Below are 21,263 nucleotides of genomic sequence, written 5' to 3'. Positions count from 1 at the left end.
ACTGTGACATCCCCAATTTCACAGCCAGAAAAGACTAATTTGTTTATGATTTATTTTTAAAATCAGAGTAATCTTTTAAAGAAAACAGTTGCAGAATTTTTTCCCAAAACAGAATATGATAAAATTTATCAAAGCATTTCTTTAAAGAAATGTATTTTCATTTTATAACAAAATCTCGGGATGTCATGTTCAATACAGACCAAAAGCATAAACAGAACAAAATAGACCTTACAACAGTTATTCATAACTACTGGCCTATAATCCAAAATCTCTCGTTAAGTCCACCAACTTATTCTCTTGTGCCATTACCTGTAATGCAAAGAAAACTGAGTGGGTCAGGCTTGGGAGCCTGGTGAGCATATAGGGTTTTCAACCCCACAATAATATAATTATTATATTTAATTATCAAACAATTAATCCAATTACCCCCCCCCCCCATTATCTCCATTTATTTAGTAAAGATTTACCCTAAGAACCGAATACCCTTCTCCCATTCATTCCTAAGAATTTCCCTAAGGAATTGGCACAAAGTCTAGTGCTGCCATGGTTCTTAGATTACCTTTGGTGAACACGCAGTTTAAAATAATTAATAAACACCTAGTTCAAGAACACCCATTGAACACACTTCGTTCAATAATACCTAATGAACACCTAGTTCAAATATCCCTGGTGAACTCAATCACCTAAGGAACACAGAGTACGAAAGCTCTTAGTTCAAACCACGTGATTATAATGTATATCTCGATCCTACAAAACCACTAATATTATTAACACATATAAATCATATTTCTAAAACAATCTATCCCATCCCGTCGATCCCCACATACTGACCCTATACAATGATCTTACGAGATCTAGCCTAAGGAAATCGATATGAACAACAACTGATGAAGCTGCTTCGGAAATTCCCTAGCAGCAAACGAGGATCAATAAAGACATCAAATGAGGGGAATAGAATGAGTTTCACAATGAACCTTCGTTCGTAAAAGAAAGAACCACAAGACATTTTAAGTCAGGGGTAGTTATCTAGATAACAATGCCTAGGTGTGGTCTGACTATCATGAGGTATTATACCCCCAGACTTTACCTATCCCAACATCGAACTTTGCCTAGCAGTGGCCTGAATACATGAGGTATTTCACCCCCAGACGCACCCTATCCATCAATATAACACCAGGCATACCTATCAGTGGTCTATAACCGACACGCTTTATTAGGCAGTCTACGAAGTTCCCTTAATTACTTCGTGAAAGAAAACGCTGACATATGAAGCTCAGTCGATCACTTCATAAAAGAAACGCTGACTCCAAAGCTCTCTCAAAATAAAAGTATGGGGAAATACTACTAGAGTACTCCCGTACGCTCCCGTAACCGACATACAAATCTGTCAAAAAGACTTTGTACATGATAGTACTTCTGGCACATTATAGTACTCTGGTATGCGAAAGAATCGTACCCGAGAAGATAATAGTACCCTGGCACAAGCAGCACCCAAGACACAAAGCTTTGAAAAATACTTCGTACATAAAATGTACTTCTGTACGTAGGACGTACTCCACCGACCATCAATCTCACAACACACATACTCTTAATATGAGGCTACCCAATGTCCAAACTTAATGGAACTAACATCCCTATTTAAGTCTTAACCCATCACCAGGCAAACCTACAATACTTATAATCAATTTCCTATACTATCTCCGTTTAGGAAAAAGCTAACTAATGCATACTTAACACAAAGTTTTAAGTAATAATATCATATGTATATATACATCTTAACACATATTGAACCATATCCGATTCGCACGTTGTATATCATCAAATATATCTAATACGTATTTTCGGACAATAACAAATACTTCACATACATATGTATATTTCATACTTTAATCAATTCTTGTATTAAAATCACGTTCCTAAAAGGGACTATACACATGATACCTTATCGAATGAACACGTAATTCAAAAATACATAATCCGTACTCCCGGACCTAAAATTAACCTCTTGATCTGATCCCTACTCTCGGATCTAAAACTAATCTCTTGATCTGATCCATACCCTCGGATCTAAAACTAATCTCTTGATCTGATCCATACTCTCGGATCTAAAACTAACCTCCTGATCTGATCCATACATCCAGATCTAAAACAAGTTTATCTCTTTATCCTTTTATCTCATGGTCCAACCCATATTTTATCACCTCCATCAACCTCATCTACTCATGTTCTACCCAACATATTTTTAGATACAAATTACATATATAGTTTAACTCATTAAAACTTATATAATTCATCCATTCCACAATCATCTCAAATAAACAACAATATATTATACACATAGCACGTATTTCATAGCAAATACTTAATATCTATGTGTTAGAAGAAAGTGACCACACACTCACACATATAAACAACAATATACTTAATACATTCAAACAATACTTGTATTATTATCGTGTTTATGAAAGGGACTATACACTCACTTGATCAGAAGATGATCAGACAGCACTACGGCTTGTAGAAGTAGTATCTCTCCGCAGATCTGGAAGATCTTCACAAAAATCGAACTTCTCGCGGGCAGAGCTTCGGCTCGGGAATCACGCTCTTTGGGATTCTCGGGGCTTCAATCTTGCTTCAGGACTCGGGAATGATACCGGGGCTTCGGGGTACTTCTGGCACGCAAATCGAGGTAAAACGGGAGAGAAAAGAGAGAAAATAGCAACCCTAAACGGCTGACCCTTCAAATCTATTTATAGGGCAAATTTGGCCCTTGCCACGTCGTGGCAACCTTTTTCCACGTCGTGGGCTTGGTCGTCACTGCATGCGTCATCCCAAGTTGCATCTGGGGGCCTCCCGGAGGTGTCAGGAAACTTGCCACGTCATGGCACTGCTTGCCACGTCGTGGTCTCTGACAGTTTTGGGGTTTCGCGCCCCAAACTTCAGAAATTCATAACTTTTGCATACGAACTCCGTTTTCGATGTTCTTTATATCGACGCGAAGGTGAGATTATGATCTACAACTCTTGTTTAGACTCCATTGGCTAATTTTGACTTTATTTTTAATATATTATAATCATATTACTTATATATTATTTTTAGTAGGCCGGGACAGGAAAACTCCGTTATAAACTCATAACTCCTTAGTCTGACGTCCGTTTTCGTCCGTCTTTCTGTCGTTGCACTACTATCGATGAGATATTAATGTCTCATTTAGATCACTAAGGATAGATATCTATCTACCTTAAATTCACTATTTACGTCGCGCTGGGTCGCGCTAGGTCGTGCCGGTTTTGTCGTGAAACTTTGACAGGTCATAACTTCTTCGTTATAACTCGAATTTTGGCGTTCTTTATATGCACGGAAACCTTGTGACATATACTACAACTTGGTTAAGATTAATCCTTCTAAATAATCTTCCATAAAAAAATCATTTTTGATGCTTATCGTCTCTAAATTGACTAGCCCGGATCTACGGGCGTTACATTCACTATTGAACTCGTCGAGTTGGCCAGAAAACCAACATCTTAATGCATTAAGCTGAATCCATCTAAACCAGGGACTCCAAAACTCATATCTCTTCCAAAATGATGTTTAGAAGGGTAAAGTTTCCGACTTTACCCTTAAGAATCATCCAATAAGAAGCAAACCCAAACCTTAGGCTCTTTTGAGTGAGTAGTAATCCATTAAACCTTTGAACTCTCCCAATATAGCCCCAAAACACAGATCTAGAGTCCAAAGGTCGGATAATCACGTAAAGTTTCCAACTTTACATCCATGCAAGCTAGAAATACACTCTAGAGCCTAGTAAGGACTTATTAGGGGACTTATTGCATGAATAGGGCTTGTGGAACTAATAAAGTTTGCAGCTTTCAGCCATGAAAAGTCATGAAGGGGTTAGATCTAGCATAATAACCCCTGAAACCTTCAATATCTTGGCTAGCCCCAACCAAAACCCTAAAATAATGCTAAAACATCCTTTAAAGAGATCTAGATGATAACAAAGCAAGATGCCGACTTTATACCTCAAGAAAACTGCTATTGATGAAGAGTTTCTGGATCTATACTCCTTCTTCTAAGCTAGATGTATCAAACTTCCAAGCTCCTTCCAAGAACCACCAAAATCAATTCTCAAAGCTCTCACACATTTAATCTAGAAAGGATAAATAAACTTAGGGTTCTGGACGAAGGGAGGCTGGTAAGGAGGCCAACCAAAGGGATTAAGTCCTTTAAATAGGGTGCAACACCCTAAAATTAGGGTTTCATCTTCAGCCGCCAACTCGTCGAGTTGGGTCATTAAAACCCGTAGCCATAAAATTCTCGATATGACGAGTTGGGGCTCCCCAACTCGTCGAGTTCCTACAAAATTCCAATATTTTTAAGAAATGAATTATACCTGAATCAAGCGTTACAGACTATAATGGTTTAAAGTGTGAAAGGTAGTAAGATCTTACCATCAGTTATAGGTTGTATCCTACAAAACCAACAACTGAGAATGTTGATTTTTGAAGGTTACCTCTCCATAAGCTAGACAGCTGCTTTAAAGACGACCCAAACATTATCTCTACCGCACTTCTACCATCCATGTATATCCGGTGGATAATATCCTTCCTTACTTAATCTTGGATGAGGAGGGGTTCGGTTTCTTTATGGATGTTTAACCAGACCAAAATCATATTTTAAGCCTAAACCTAAACCAAAATCATATTTTAGAACGTTAACCAAAACAATCAGTTCATTAATTTTTTAAGCCTAAACCTAAACCGAAAGACTTAGTTAACTGATTTTTGGTTAACCTATTTTTCCGGTTAGGTTATTCGGTTAACCTATTAACCATCTATGAATTAATAAATGTATTTTGAAACTATAAAACTCTATAATTAACATTCAAAATAAACATAATAATTTCTTACAAGCTTCTAGAAAAGCCAAAAGGATGAATATAAGTTTAAAGTTTAATCGAACATCATCAAAAATATTAATTTGTTAAGGTAATTGTCATAATTTTATAGGGATGGGTATTACAATATCAATAAACATTGTTTTCTAAATTGAATCGGTTCATTATTTAATAATAAAATTTTGATATGCTAATGGTGTAACATATGATAAGATCATCTCTTATTTCAAATTCAAATTTTGTTGCGATTTGCACATACTATAACAAATAGTAATACATTATTATGTTCCAAATTACACATCTGATTTTGAATAAAGTATTAAGGTAATAAAAAAATTCTTTTTTTGGTTAACCATCTATAGCAAGATACATGAACCGTAACTAAACCAAAAAACCAAAAATTTTAGCGGTTCGGTTAAATAAATCGAAAAAAGTCAAAAAGCTGGTTCGGTTAACCTAAAAATCGACATAGATTTCCGGATTTTCGGTTTGCTTTTTTGGTTTTCAGATAGGAGGATTAGGTCATTTTCGTTGAAGTATAGTCCCCCAATTGGTTCCCGAAATACATTACAGACCATTAATGCCTTTGTAGATTCGATGGCATGATCGTTTGTGTCATTGTGTGGAGGATTTGTGATTCCTCATGTAGGTTTTTCATTTTTAAGAGCCTGATATCCACTTTACAAGGGTAAGGTTATTATCAGAATTAGAGATATGGGTTGTTTGTTGCCATCCCACGGATGATGCCAATGATGCAACCAATTCCTAAAAGGAGTGGCTTAATGAAGGATGGTGTAACATCTCAAAATTCAAGGCAAAATTTTCATTTTTAAAATCCAACCAAAAACCATAATTTTTTACAAAACATAGTTCCCAAAAGTAATAATCACGAATTAGAGTATCACAAAAACAAATATTATAAAATTAGACGAATGTGCAAGATCACGCATTTGCTTTTCCCCGATCATCTGAAGTACCTGAAACATAAAACTTAAAATGTAAGCCAAAACTTAGTGAGTTTCCCCCAATCACCACACAACATAACATATACAAATAATACATATTGGGTCCACAACCTCCCGGTTGTATCATGGCCCACAACCTCCCAATTGGATTACCTCGGCCCACAACCTCACAGTTGGATTGCCTTTTTCTGTCCCACAACCTCACGGTTGGATTGCCACCGTCCCATAACCTTTCGGTTGGTTTTCTCGGGTTTATTGACTGTCAGCACAAAGTAGTACAATCTCAACCCCATCACATTATGTCGACATTGAAAACAAATAAACACATAACAACAACGAGATAATCATACAAATCTTAATAGTTCACTACAATACAACAACATTTCAAACCAAAATACACAATCTACTGGGTCGACATTGTTAGATTAGGTGTCTAAGTCCATAACTATAATTGGTATAAACTTGAACTAATAGTAGCATAGTCCTTTTGGGTTGCCCTTAAACCTAACAATGGATAAGATATTTTGGAGAGAGAGATTGATTTATTATTTGATTAATAAATTGAAATAAATAATTTGTTAATATATTATGGAAATAATATGTTAATTGGAAATAATAATATTTAATCAGAAAGTAATTTGGTGATTAAAAGAACTAAATGAAAGTGCAGAGACTGAAGTGTAATTGTTCAATAGTTCAACAAGTGGCATTCTAGAACCCTCCTTGAGGCTATGGATGGTTTTAAGGAGCCTTTAGGGTTTCTAGAATTATCCTTGGTGGATTATTGGAAACTGGATAATTACCTGGTTCAAGATAATATTATTATATTGGGTTTGGGCTTATCTAGGTTTTCCTGACTACACTATATAAAGGCCTATAGGGCTATGATTTTCGGCCACTCATACCTTAGAAGCGTTAGGCATAAATTATGAACTCCTTCCCTTCTTTCCTCAATATCCTTCTTGCTTGTGTTGGGTGTGAACCATCAGAGGCACGACATTTGTGGTGCTTGTGTAACATCTCGATGTTCAGGTATTTCTAAATTCATCCCTATAATTCTTTTTCATGTCAAATTGGTCCCTAAGTCCAAGAAATATGCTTTGAAGCCTTACTGGCAATTTCATAATTTAGACAGGAGGAGTACGCCAAGCATACATGTGTGTACGCTGAGCGTACTAAGGTGCACCCTAGTACGTTGGACGTATACTTATGTACGTGGGACATACTAATGTCAGGAGGAAACCGTAATTTTTAGGGTTTGGGTGGTAGTTAAGAAACATCATGGCTCATTTCTCCCCACCTTTTCAACCTCCACATCCTTTGAAACTTTTTTGCAAACCCTAGCCCCCTTAGTGTGTGTTTTGAGCTTAAGAGTGTGTTTTTGGTGTGTTAAAAGAAGAAGAAGTTGCATTAAGGAGCCTTTAAGTGGAAGCAAGCTTGTGGTTCTGGGATCTTTGCCTTGTTGAGAAGATCCAGAAGGTATAAAGTATACAACTTGATGTCTTGGTTGTTAGATCCCACTTTGGGTGTTTTATGTTGCTTTTCTTATCCCTAAGGTCCTATATTGTGGATGGTTGGTTATTGTAATTTTGAGTTGTCCTTCCAGGCCCTAGGAGGGGTCCTAAGCCATAAAAATGAGGTCCTAATTACTAGAATTGTTTCATGCATCTTATAAAAGGTATTAATGGATTAAGACCTTGTGTTAAGCACTTTGTGGACTTGTAAAGTCATAAAATTGGAAACTTTATGACTTTAGGATGCACTTGGAGCGTAGATCTGAAGTATGGGCTTGAGTGCTTAAGCCATTAAGCACTCAATGAAGTTTTTAGCGTTGCAAGGTTACGCCCCGCGTAATGAGGAGTACGCCCCGTGTACTCGCATGGGTCAGCCTTGTTGAGTTGATTCGACTGGGTTGACTCATTTGACTTTGTGGGTTTACTAGTGGACTTTAACTTTGACTTTGATCGAGTTTGACCAAGTTTGACCTTGAGGGTATTTTTCGTTTTGATGGAATTTGTCATTTAATGGAAATAGGTATCGGTTAGAGAGCTGAGATTTGGAGTTGGGCCTTATCAGTTCTATTCAATTTGCGAGGTGAGTTTTCCTCACTGCTCTTATGGGTCGAAGGCACCAAGTCCAACCCTTTGGATTGTTATCTTGGTTTATCGTATGATTTTGTACTGTAGTGATTTGTTAGATCTGTACCCTGGTAGATAGGATGTTAGCATGCGGTAGTGATCTCTAAATCTGCCTGTTTGTCTGATGCCTAGTTATATGTTTATTATTTATGTGTATGTCAACATGTCATGGTTGGTTAGGTTGAAGCGGTCCCGCTTTGTGCCGAAGGCCAAGACATCCAGGGCGGACTAGATAGACTGTAGGCCCTACGAGGCGGTCCAGTTAGGCCGAAGGACCGGAGGACGGTCCAGATATGCTGAAGGCCCGGTGCGGCGGACCAATCATGTTAAAGGTCATGTGAGCGGTCCAAATAGGCCGAAGGCCTGTAAGGGGTCCAGTCATGCTGAAGGCTCTGTGTGCATGTTGTTTTATATGTGTTATTTGTTTGTATGTTGATACTTTAGGGGACCTCACTAAGTTTTGGGCTGACAATTTTGGGTTATGTTTCAGGTACCTCAGATGATCGCGGGAAGGCGGAGGTGTAATCATGCACCTCCCCGTGTTTTGTTTTATGATTTTGGGAAAACTCTGATATTAAACATGTTTTGAAAACTATTTTGTAAACAATGATGATTTCTGGATTGGTTTTAAACGTTCAAAATTCTCTTGAATTTTATGGATGCTACAACTTGCTACCAAAAGCTTTGAAGAAGGAATTCAAGATTGTTTACTACAATAATCATCAAGGTAAATTTTCATCCTTATAAATTAGGTGTCATATACAAAAAGTTTTGTAGGATGATAGTTCATAGTATGTTGCCTTTACGTGAAAGACATAGATCCTTCGTAGGTTGCATGTGCCCTAATCATTTAACTGTTAAATGTTTTTCTGTTTAATGTGTCAACAAACTTTTCCTATCATTTTTTAACAAAGCATAATTGGTACGCATTGGCTACGACATAGCTGCACAACATTGTTTTTACTTGAGCTGGATCTTTAAATCTCATACCAAGTATGAGATTTTGTTTCTTCCAGTATGTTGACTCATTAAAAATGACATGAACTTGACTTCTGGGTTCACTTCCGTCCTCATCTTCTACATCATAGTTGGTATCCTCCTGCTCCCCCTCTTCTTGGGAACACAAGTTAGTCAAGAATTCATCATTACATGTCCTATTCATAATAATTATTTCCTCATTAAAATCCACTATCACATCCATAGGGTACCTATATCATCATCCCCACCACTAATGTAAGAGTCATGGTCATCATCTCCTCCTTCTGACTCAAACATATCATCTATTCCATCATCAATATGGTCCATATAAAAGGGATATTTGACCATCAATTCCATATGCATCAAAGATGGAACCTGCATATTCCATTTCATTCTAGATAGGTATAAGGCCACTCAAAAGGGGATCACCTGGCTCATTTTAGTATAACTTCTTACAATGTAGTTGCATGCAACGTTCGAGAAAAGTAATACATTTTGAGCGTGTCATACCGGAAAAATCATGATCTGTGAAGATGAATTTCATACTGTTAGTGTAAAATAAAGGACGATGAATAAACACCCCCTTAAAGTTCAGTTCAACTAACGAAAATATCGCATTGGGGTTCGAGGCTGACATAACTTCTTCTTCCTCCTACTTCACTTTGATCTGTGGAGGAATTGTAAACCACAACTCTGGTCGAAGGTTTTGGAGTATTGCTAATGAAAATGAAGACTACGAGTTGAACTTAAGTCCCTCTCAATTACACTCAACTCGTCTCATTTAAGTTGATAAATATGTGTAATTGCTATCGTGACCTACAATTTTCTTTTTATTCGTTTTTCTAATTAACACGTAAGCAAAGTAATCGGTTCATCTAATATTCTTGGTCAAAATGGCGTAGTTGACGGATAATTTGAAAGTTGAGGGATTAATTGCGCCAAAAAAAACTTGAGTGACCAGTCTGGGAAAAAACCAAAACTTAGTTGTGCTACAATGTCAATTTCCCGTTATTAAATGTCTCCTTCGAAAATATGTCACCAAGTATTACCTTCGAAAATTATATTAAATCTTCAAAACTTTTTTTGAAAAATGATTGGTTATTATATGTCCCCAAATATGTCACCAAGTAGTACCTTCTTAAATTACTTGTTATTTTTGAAAAATGATTGGTTATTATATGATATGTGTTTCTTTTACATGATCGATGTGTCAATATCCATATAGTCCATGTGTCAATATCCATATACAATAATTCTTAAATAATTTGTGGTCGTTCTTGTAATTATATATTATAGTTAATCATTTTGTGCGAATAATTATGCTTTGAATTAATTTTTAATGTTTGAACATCACAATAATTATTTTTAGAAAAAAAAAGAAAAAATCTCTAAAAACCATTTTATGTTCTAAGGTTTGATTAAATTAATGCTTCGTAACTATTTTATGTTATGGTTTTTTAAAAAAAAAATTAATAAGTTTTATATGAGATCATTCAATTGGTTTTAATAGATATTTTCAATAAAAACACATTGATGTATCCTAGTTTTAATTAAAATACATTGCAATAAAATGGTTATGAAATTAATTATTGCTATGAAATGGCTATGTAATATTAATTTTGGCAAAATCAGAATATTAAATGATTTTAATAAATAAAAATATAATATAAGAACTTTTTTGATTATTGAGAAATAACATCTTGAGTTTTTACGAGGTTAAGAAAAACACATCCATAAACGCCCTTAAATTGTAAAGATGTAAGGTATTAATTGCAACTTGCTTTAAGTTAAAGGGTGAAAATTGAATTTTTAGTCATCAGAAGAACGTTAGAGGAAACTCCATCGTCCCCATTTCGATTTCAAATTATTTCCTCTTTCAAAACCCTCTCCAACGGCTAATTTTCTCATTCTCTCTCTACAGTCCCCCCTCTCTACTCTGTAGGATAATCCTTTTCTCTACACACTGGATTAGGGTTTGTGAAGATGAAGAAGCCACCTAGAAGCCCGATATTGAGAGAGACTTCTTTCGATATGCCACCACAAAACCCTAGTTCAATGAAGCAGAATAGATCTTCAAATCGAAAACAGAAATCTTCCAAGGAAAATGCTCCGCCTTCCAATACGAACGTCATTCCAGATTCCTCTCATAATCCTTCTTTCACTGGTAAACCCTCTCCCTCAGTTGCTAGTAAATTGAAATCCCTGCTCCCACCGAGACCTCCTTCATCAAATCCTCTCAAGCGGAAGCTTGGTACTGAGTTTCAACCTGAAAATGGTGTCTCTGGATCTTCTGATACAGGGGTTAAGGTATGCATTTTTAAACCCTAATCCAGTGTTTTTTTTTTTGCTGGAAAATGTTTACAGTTTGCAGCCTTACAAAATGTCAGCTGAATCTGAAGTTTTTCTTTAGGTTATTGTAAGAGTGCGACCACAGAGTAAAAATGAAGAGGGAGAAACGATTGTTCAGAAGACTTCTGGTGATTCATTGTCGATACTTGGACAACAATTTACTTTTGATCATGTAGCAGACACAACCGCAACTCAGGCAAGTGGATTGTTCTTGTTAATTTAGTTTCCTTTTATATAAAAAACTCAGATTTTTTACTAATATTCTCGCCAAATGGTTTTTTCTTTCAGATAGATATATTCCAGCTTGTGGGAGCTCCTCTTGTTGAGAATTGTCTTGCTGGATTCAACAGTTCTATATTTGCATATGGACAGGTATCATTTCGTGTTTCCTTCATAGAAATAAGCTTTTAACGCTCCTATTTGTCTTAATTCATCACTGTACATTTGATTTTCATAGACTGGTAGTGGAAAGACCTTCACAATATGGGGACCCACCAATGCATTGTTGGAAGAAAATTCATCTAGCGATGAACAAGGCTTGACACCCAGAGTTTTTGAACGACTATTTTCTCGCATAAATGAGGTAACTTTACACATCTTTTTTATGGGTCCCAACCCCTTCTTACCTTGAAAAAGCAGGGTCAATTATGTAACTTTATCTCATGATTTACTTATTTCTTGTAGGAACAAGATAAACATGCTGACAAACAACTTATGTATCAGTGTCGCTGCTCTTTTCTTGAGGTAATAATCAATATGATCATTTATGATTGTTTGTTCTCACTTCATACTGATCCCAAAACATTTTATTTTCAGATATACAATGAACAAGTTACTGATTTGCTGAATCCATCACAAAAAAACCTTCATTTAAGAGAAGATACCAAAACCGGTGTTTATGTTGAAAATTTAACCGAATCTTCTATTTGCAATATGAAAGATGTGACAGAACTTCTCAAAAAGGTGTGTGATTTGTCAATTATCACTTTTATATGGTATCTTCTGCATTTGACTAATAGTCAAACACATTCAGAAAGCATATAATTTTCTAGAAATCTCGTTGATAATATAAAAATTATGCAGGGTTTGTCAAATAGGAAGACTGGAGCAACAAGTATAAATATAGAAAGTTCCCGCTCACACAGTGTATTCACTTGTGTTGTTGAGTCACGCTGCAAGGTAATAATAAGATTGTAATAATTGTAATGCGAAAGGGCATAATTGTAATTTGTAAATTCCCATTGTTTAGAGCATGGATGGATTGAGCTGCTTGAAAACAAGTCGAATGAATCTTGTTGACCTTGCTGGATCAGAGAGACAAAAGTCAACTGGTGCAGCTGGAGATCGTTTGAAAGAAGCTGGAAATATCAACCGGTCACTTTCACAGCTAGGGTATATTTGTCATTCAACTAAAATATGTATTTACATAAATATAAAAGTATTTATATTTATGGATGTTGGATTGACAGAAACTTGATCAACATTCTAGCTGAAGTATCACAAACAGGAAAGCAAAGGCATATTCCTTACAGAGATTCCAAATTGACATTTTTGTTGCAGGAATCTCTTGGTGGAAATGCAAAACTTGCTATGATTTGTGCCATTTCTCCAGCACAAAGGTATGAAAAGTTGTTATAAGATTTGCTATAATAGACAAATGACAAAATGACAAATCTACCCTTTTTTATTTCAGTTGTAGAAGTGAGACATATAGTACATTAAGATTTGCTCAACGTGCAAAAGCTATAAAAAACAAAGCAGTTGTTAATGAACAAATGCAAGATAACGTGAATACATTGCGTGAAGTGATACGTCAATTAAGGGTATGTTTTTTTTATCTCCTTTTTGTATTAAGTTGGAGGAATTAATAAAAACTAACTTGGGATTTTTTTATTTTTTTTATAAAAGGATGAACTTGTACGTGTAAAGGCAACAGGAAACCAAGGTGACACGTGTGGAGGGTATTCAACAGGGTGGAATGCTCGAAGAAGTTTGCATCTTTTGAAATTTACCCTCAATTGTCCAATGATTTTACCTCGTGTAGATGATGATGGAGATGAAGAAATGGAAATTGTTAAAATGGAAGAAGATAAAGTTTCTGAGGATATTACTGATGTTAAAATGGCAATTGTTCCATCTACTACTGAAGATAATCAAGATTCTTTAAGTGTTTTGACTGAAATACCCCCAGTCCTGAAGTCGCCAACTCCAAGTGTTTCACCAATAACTGAAAACAACAGTAGTAGGAAAAGTTTGAGAACTTGTACAATGTTAACTGCTTCTCAAAAGGAACAAGAAACTAGGGTTTTTAAGGATCTTGAAAATCAGCTTGAAAACCATTTTGCAAAAAAATTGAATCACAATTTGGCTAAGAGTCTACATCGTGGTCTTGAAGTGATTGATAAAAACCGAAAAACTTCTGCTTATGAAAGATTGTCTTTCAAGTTTTGTTATAAATCTTTAGATAGTAAGCCAAAATTGGTGAGAAAAGACATTGGTGTCCAAACTCTCAATGAAAAGAAGTTAGAAGAAGAAGAAGAGAAAGTGTTTTTATGCAGAAATTGCAATTGTAAAAGCTCTAAACAAGTAGAAGAAGATGGAAACTTGCAATTGGTTCCTGTTGATGATGATAAATCCAAGCAGTTGGTTCCTAAAGTATGATTGATTGATTATATAAGTTTACAAAACATAAAATTTTGTTTTTTTGTTTATTTTTTATTAATGAAACTATTTTTATATATATAATGCAGGCAGTTGAAAAGGTGTTGACTGGAGCTATAAGGAGAGAAATGGCATTAGAAGAGCTTTGTACAAAACAAGATTCTGAAATTAATCAACTTAATCGTTTGGTATGCTTGTAATTTGCTTTTTTTTTTTTTTTTCTAAATGCAAAAAATAGAAACATATTTTCACCTTTTTAATCATTTCTATAATCTATAATATAATACTGCAAAACAGCTGCAACAATATAAACATGAAAGAGAATGCAATTTGATAATCGGGCAAATACGTGAAGATAAAATTGCTCGTTTGGAGAGCTTGATGGATGGAATTTTGTCTCCTGAAGAGTTTAAAGATGATGAGTTGGCTTCTTTAACAAATGAGAATAAGGTATTTATTTATTGTCTGTATATCTGCTTTATGCTTTATTATCTGTATATCTGCTTTATACTTTATTGTCTGTATATTTGCTTTATGCTTTATTGTATGTCAATTTACTTTATGCTTTATTTGATATGAGATTTTGGGTATTCCTATTGTATTGATTGCAAGTTTCTTCATCTTTATGCTTTATTGTTGTATTCTGTATACCTGTTTTATGCTTTATTTGATTTGACATTTTGGGTATTGCTATTGTTGGATTGCAATTTTTTTCATGTTTTGGTTCATTTACCATTTTGCCCTTGTATTAACTTTCACTTTTCCATACATTACACAGATTTTGAAGGAAAATTACAAGAACCACCCGGAAGTTCTAAGAACAGAAATCGAGTTTCAAAGATTTCAAGACGAATTAGAACGTTACCAAAACTTCTTTGAATTAGGGGAAAAAGATATATTATTGGAAGAAATTCAAGATTTAAGAAACCAACTTCAATCTTACATAGATTCATCACAAAAACCTGTCTTCCAAATAACTCACCAAAGTGGGGCCCAAAGTGAAGAAGAAGAACTAGAATCCATAAAACAAGAACTAGAAGCCACACGTTTGCTAATGGAAAAGCAAAAAGAAGAAATTAACACAGAAAGAAAATGTTCAAAAGAGCTAAAAGATGCATTGCAAATGGCAATAGAATCACATGCAAGAATGCTTGAACAATATGCTGATTTGGAAGAAAAACATGGTCATCTGGTTACAACACAAACAAGAATTGAAGATGGAGTTGCAGATATTATAAAAGCAGCATCAAAAGCTGGAATCAAAGGGGCTGAATCTAGATTTATAAACAAACTTGCGAATGAATATTCGAGTTTGAAAGCAGAAAGAGAAAAGGAAAGACATGTTTATAGAGATGAAAAGAAAGGGCTTCAAGAACAGCTGAAAGATACTGCTGAAGCTGTTCAGGCTGCTAGTGAATTGCTTGTTAGACTTAAAGAAGCAGAAGAAGCTGTTGCTGCTGCTCAGGTAATTTACATTTTTGGTCCCTCAGTATAGCTGGATATTTCAATTTCGGTTCTTGTTTGAGGTTTTTGTAACGTTTTTGGTCATGTTCCAAGTAAGATGAATATATTTGGGACTAAAATTGCAAAAATCGGCTAAACTCAGGGACCAAAAATGTTACAGAAAGTTTAAAGAAGGATCAATATTGCAAGAGAACTTTTTAGGACCAAAAGTTCTACACAGGGAGGACACTTTTTTGGAGTAATTTACATATTTGGTCCCTTAGTATAGCTTGTATTTTTGTTTCTTATATGAGGTTTTTATAATGTTTTTAGTCCTATTCTAAGTAAAATGACTATTTTTGGGACCAAGGTTGCAAAAATAAGCTAAATTTAGGGATCAAAATAGTCATTGTACTAAGAACATGGACCAAACAAGTTACATAAATTATAAGAAAGGATCAAAATTAGATAACTTTTTGGGACCAAAATATGTACAGAAATCCTAAAGAAGAATCGAAACTACAAGAGGACAATTTTTTGGAGTAAATTACATTTTTGGTCCCTGAATATAGCTAAAATTTTCATATTAAGTCACAAATTGTTTTATCTTGCAAGTTTAGTCCTTATTTGAGGTTTATGGTTTTTAGTTAGTCCGTTTCCAAGTAAAATGATTATTTTTAGGACCAAATTTGCAAAAATAACCTAAACTCAAGACCAAAAATGTAATTTAATCATTTTCTATAAATTGTTTATCGTCTCAGTTTATTGTTGAAAATTTTTATATAAAATGAAGAAACATGAATTTAAATGTGCAGACACGAGCTAGGGAGGCGGAAGAAGAAAAGGAGAAGGCTTACAAACAGATTGAAAATTTAAAGAGAAAATATGAAGATGGTGAATTGACTAAACTACCCCTGGTTGATGAGGAAAATGACCAGCACTTGGAAGGTGAATTTGAAAAATTCTATGTGGAAGATGAGGAGTTGACTAAATTACCAGAACCCTCTTCTTGGTTCTCTGGGTATGATAGTTGCAACATATAGGGGTAGGGGTATGATAGTCAATTCAAAATTTAGAAGTAGAATTTTTTTATGTATATCTATACATTTGGGACCAAATGTATTGGTTCTCTATTGTATTATTATCTTTTTTTGAACTTTTTGCATTAATACGAATCTTTTTGTCTGTTAGAAGCAATCTAGTGCCCCTATGAAAAGGGGCCTAGTTTGTAGAGAGACAATTGGCCTTTTCTTTAGATCTTACATTTAACGAATATAAATTATTTATGTTATATAACTTCTAAATAAAAATTAAAAACAAGATAATAATCTTTGACCGATGATTTGAGCTAAACTGTCTTAATATCACTGAGTTAGATCTAATTTTTTACGACTCGTTTGTTCAATACTATTTTTTTTTTTTATCTAAGTGTATAAGTAAATAATTTCATACATTAGGTTTAACTAAAAAAGTTATTTTATATTTTTCATAAAATGAAAGTGATTGGTAATCAATTGTTCTAGCTACTTGCACTTGCCTCTTAACAACGGCGATTTTTATTTTAAATGTTTGTCATAACTTAAAATGGTCCAAGTGTAAAAAAGTAGAAAAATAATAATTAAAAGTCATAAATAGTTAATTAAGTTAGCTTGAGAAGTTAATGAATCTTTCAAAATTCAAACTAACAGAAATTATGCGCCGGTGGTTATACAAATTAGTTTTCCTAAAACAATTGTATCATTATATGTTATTAATAAATTACAATAATAAAATCATGAAAAAAAACCAAGAAAACAAAAACATGGGATAATGACTTAAAATGGTAACATATTATTCAATTTGTATACATTTGGTCATTGAGTTTTTTTTCGTCCACATTTACCCCTTAAACTTGTTAAACTGTACACATTTAGTCCTTATGACCTGTTACTCTAGGTTAGCCGGGAAAAATGACTTGATAGGGTAATATATTTTTAATTTTGTATACATTTAGTCCTTAATATTTTTGTACATATTTAGTCCTTAATTTTTTTTTGTTTCAAAATAAGTCCTTCTTTTGTACTCATTCAATACTTATTAATGATTTCTTTAGGTTTTTTTCACGACATCTTACGTAAGACAATCATTGATGAGGTGTTTGAGGTTGTTGATGCTTATGTCCAATGCGATCTCGACTGCTTGGTTGCGTAAGTCTTGTGGTTTGGCTTAGGTCTTGTATTTTGAACATCGTAACTTCTTCATATGATATCAGATTTTAAGGATCTTTATCCACGTGTTCATTTTTTGAGTCTACTACAACTTTCATTAAGATTACTCCCGTTAAAATGTAATATATTTTTACTAACGATTTTTTTAAAAACATAGATACATGCATTCATAAAAAACGTATGGACAGGGGAAGACGCAGTAATACATAGTACGTGTTGCCGAGATGAAATAGATGTTTCCAATACATGGAAATAGGTATAAACGTAAAAAAAAAACGAAAATTTTTCCACTGCGAACAGAAAAAACACGTGTTGTCGGTGCAACACCGGGACCATACTAAATCCGCCACCGCGTATGGATATAAAAATCGTAAGTAAAAATATATTATTTTTTAATATTAGTAATCTGAATGAAAGTTGTAGTAGACTAAAATACGAACGCATGGATATAAAGATCGTTAAAATCCGAGATCATATGAAGAAGTTATGACGTTCAGAATACATGACCTAAGCAACCAAATAGTCGAGATCGCGATGGATATAAGCATCAAAAGCCCCATACACCTCATTAATGAATGTCCCACGTAAGATTTCGTGAGAAAAAACTAAAAAATCATTCATAAGTACTGAATGAGTACAAAAAAATGACTTATTTTGCAAAAAAAAAAAAAGGACTAAATGTGTACAAAAATATTAAGGACTAAATGTGTATAAAGTGAGAAATATATTACCCTATTAAGTCATTTTTACTGGGTAACCTGGAGTAGCCGATCATAAGGACTGAATGTATACAGTTTAACAAGTTTAAGGGGTAAATGTGGACGAAAAAACAACTCAGTGACCAAATGTGTACAAATCGAAAAATATATTACCCTTTTAAGTCATTATCCCACAAAAACATTTCAAACAAAAGCTCGGTCCTTTGGATGCACAGAGATGTATCTAGTTATATTGAAGGTGGGTCCTAAGACCCACCTATTTTTTTAAAACTTATTATAAGTTATGTATGAAAAAAATTGAGAACTACTTTATAAATTTTTAAGGACCTACCTTATAACTTTGCCAAAAGGAAAATGGATCAAAATGTATGAAACCTAAAGTTTATATTTCAATCCATTTAAAATAACTCAATGACTCAATGTGATTTAAAATTAATCATTTGACATTAGCCTAGTCCATTTAAGATTAAACAAAAAAAAACACAATTGCTTGAAATGTAAAACGTCGCTTGGACCGAGGCGTGATCAACATCTTTGAAGCATCATACAATGTTACCCTGGTAATCGCTCCCACCCGGCCACCAGTTTCGCTCTATGTCATTCGTCGTCCGACCATCGCAAACGTCAACTGGCCCGCCGCCGCCGCTCAGCCAGACGCCAGCCTGTAACTAGTATTATTTATTCTCTCATTTTTTTTGATTTCACTTATATAAGGAACCACGTAGTTTTTGGTTCTAGATTCGCCACTGTGGATGCACAACCAGATCAAAGAACGACAGTATGAACCTAAACCAGAATCAGAATAATCAGTCTCACCTTATGTTAAAAACTTTGATACGAACCGAAAAAACACAATTGTGCACCTCTAACACTTTTGATATGATCCTATATGCTTGATATGGCCAAAAATTATACAATATAGAATCTTGAAGCTAAGATCATTAATATTATTTGACATTGATGCTCAATAGGTATTAGGTAACAATGTTTAGTATATTTGATGTCTATAGAGACCAAAAAACAAGTAGCTTATGGTATTGTCTTGCAAGATAAACATGTCTCTCCTACTTTGTGGACAAATAAGGGTATTGGTATTATATTATTACTATTGGACCACAAGAATCAAGATAGGAACAAACATAATTGGTAAGGTAACAATCCTAACCATTCGTTTTCTAATGTAGATAATTCTATTTTTTCTTTTTTTATGTTTTTCTTTTTATAAGTAGAAAGAAAGTTTTAAGAATACATCAATGCTAGTACTCATGACAGGAAATGGGCCATGATGGGGACATTTAGAATCTAACTACAGGGTTAGAATGGGAAAAAAATAGTTGTAAGTTATTTTAATTTTGAACACTATTATTATAGTTTGGTAGAACCTTTTATTTATTTATTATTATTATTTTTGCCAATTGGTTGAGTTATGTTATAGATTGATAGATGTCCTTTTGCTTTCACACAACGCGGGTACTCGGTACAAACAATCATCACACTTAGGAATTATAGATTTATGATTACCATTTTATTTTTTGTAGTAAGATATATTTAAATGTCGAAAATGCCCTTGAAGTAGATTAGTATCATTAACTCTTGATTTAAGATGACATTTTACCTTTTTTTTAATAAATACCTTTTTATTTTGACATAATGTGGGTAGAAATTGTAAATTTACGATGACTATTTTACACTTTTGTAGGTGGTAAATATTAATTGTCGGAAAATGCCCTTGAAGTAATTAGCATTATCAAAGATTACTCGAATGTTACTGTTTGGTGAATGGTTGAATAATTCTTAGGTTATTACTAAAATGTCTAAAATACCCTTATTAACTTTAATACAAGATGAACAACTTTATCTTTTATGACTTTTATCTTTTTGCTTTGCCACAATGTGGGTAAAAGCAAAATAGGAATTGTACATTTGAAACGTCTAAAATACCATTATTAACTATTACACAAATGCCACGATTTGGTAAAGGGTTGAATAAATTTTTTACTATTATTAAAATGTCTAAAATACCCTTGATTAACCATCCTTAATTGATGGTGAGTTAATCTTAGCTTAAAAAATAATGGAAAACTAAAGCAGCCAACTAAAAGCAACAAAGGATGATTCTTAAGGTGAAAGAAAAGGACATAAAGTGAGGAAAGAGAGTGATTTGTACCAATTTGAGCTATGATAATTAGTGACAGCTGGTAAAATGGACCATTCCTAATCATAATTGATGATCATAAACAAATGAAACCCCACATGGAAACATATTCAATCAATCTTTCCCTAACTATTCCTTTAATTTATACCCTTTGTTTTTCTTTGTTTTCGTATCACTAATCATGGAAACCACATCATCTTCTTTTCTTTTGACTTTTAACCAAAGTCAAAAAAGACTAGTAAGTTGACCTTTTGGTAAAAAGTAAAAAAAAAATTAATTATTTTCTAAAGGGAGGGAAACTCAATTTCTTTGATGAACCCATATGAATATTTTTGTAAGAATCTTGGATCTAATGGATTTAACTCTAATGACCATGTTTTGCTAATCTTTTGATCCATGTAATGTCAATGTCATTCTTCAATATATTTCGTCTCAACTACTATTTGGTAGATATTTAAAACAAAAGGGCCAAATAATCCTCTTCAATTACATTCCCTTGTAGGCTTGTACCCTACTTTAAAACTATCCCATCAACCAAACTAAATGACACAAAATTTGTATTATTGAATGAATAGTATTTTTTTTTGGAGGAAGTTGAGTTAAAAAATAAATAAATTAAAAGACTACAAAAGTTTCAATCTTGGTATTATTGTTTCCTACATGACTTTCCCAAAAAAAAGTCTTGTACGTCTCAACTAACAATATTTTTCTAATTATTATTTCAACAATACTTCAGACACTTTAGTAAATC

The 21,263-nt window shown here is 34.0% G+C and overlaps 1 protein-coding gene across 1 annotated transcript; it reads left to right on the top strand.

The window, feature by feature from the left end:
• Nucleotides 1–10,794: 10,794 nt before the first annotated feature.
• Nucleotides 10,795–16,686, top strand: LOC111896985 (kinesin-like protein KIN-12B). The gene is made up of 15 exons (XM_023892961.3): nt 10,795–11,285; nt 11,389–11,523; nt 11,616–11,699; nt 11,785–11,910; nt 12,012–12,071; nt 12,144–12,290; nt 12,411–12,506; nt 12,577–12,719; nt 12,797–12,946; nt 13,021–13,150; nt 13,236–13,982; nt 14,078–14,176; nt 14,286–14,438; nt 14,767–15,453; nt 16,247–16,686. The coding sequence occupies exons 1-15, from the start codon at nt 10,962–10,964 to the stop codon at nt 16,472–16,474; spliced, it is 3,309 nt and encodes a 1,102-aa protein (XP_023748729.1). The 5' UTR covers nt 10,795–10,961; the 3' UTR covers nt 16,475–16,686.
• Nucleotides 16,687–21,263: the final 4,577 nt, after the last annotated feature.

The sequence above is a fragment of the Lactuca sativa genome, chromosome 1 (genome assembly GCF_002870075.4).
Source record: "Lactuca sativa cultivar Salinas chromosome 1, Lsat_Salinas_v11, whole genome shotgun sequence".
NCBI lineage: Eukaryota > Viridiplantae > Streptophyta > Magnoliopsida > Asterales > Asteraceae > Lactuca > Lactuca sativa.
This window is presented reverse-complemented; position numbering and strand designations above follow the sequence as displayed.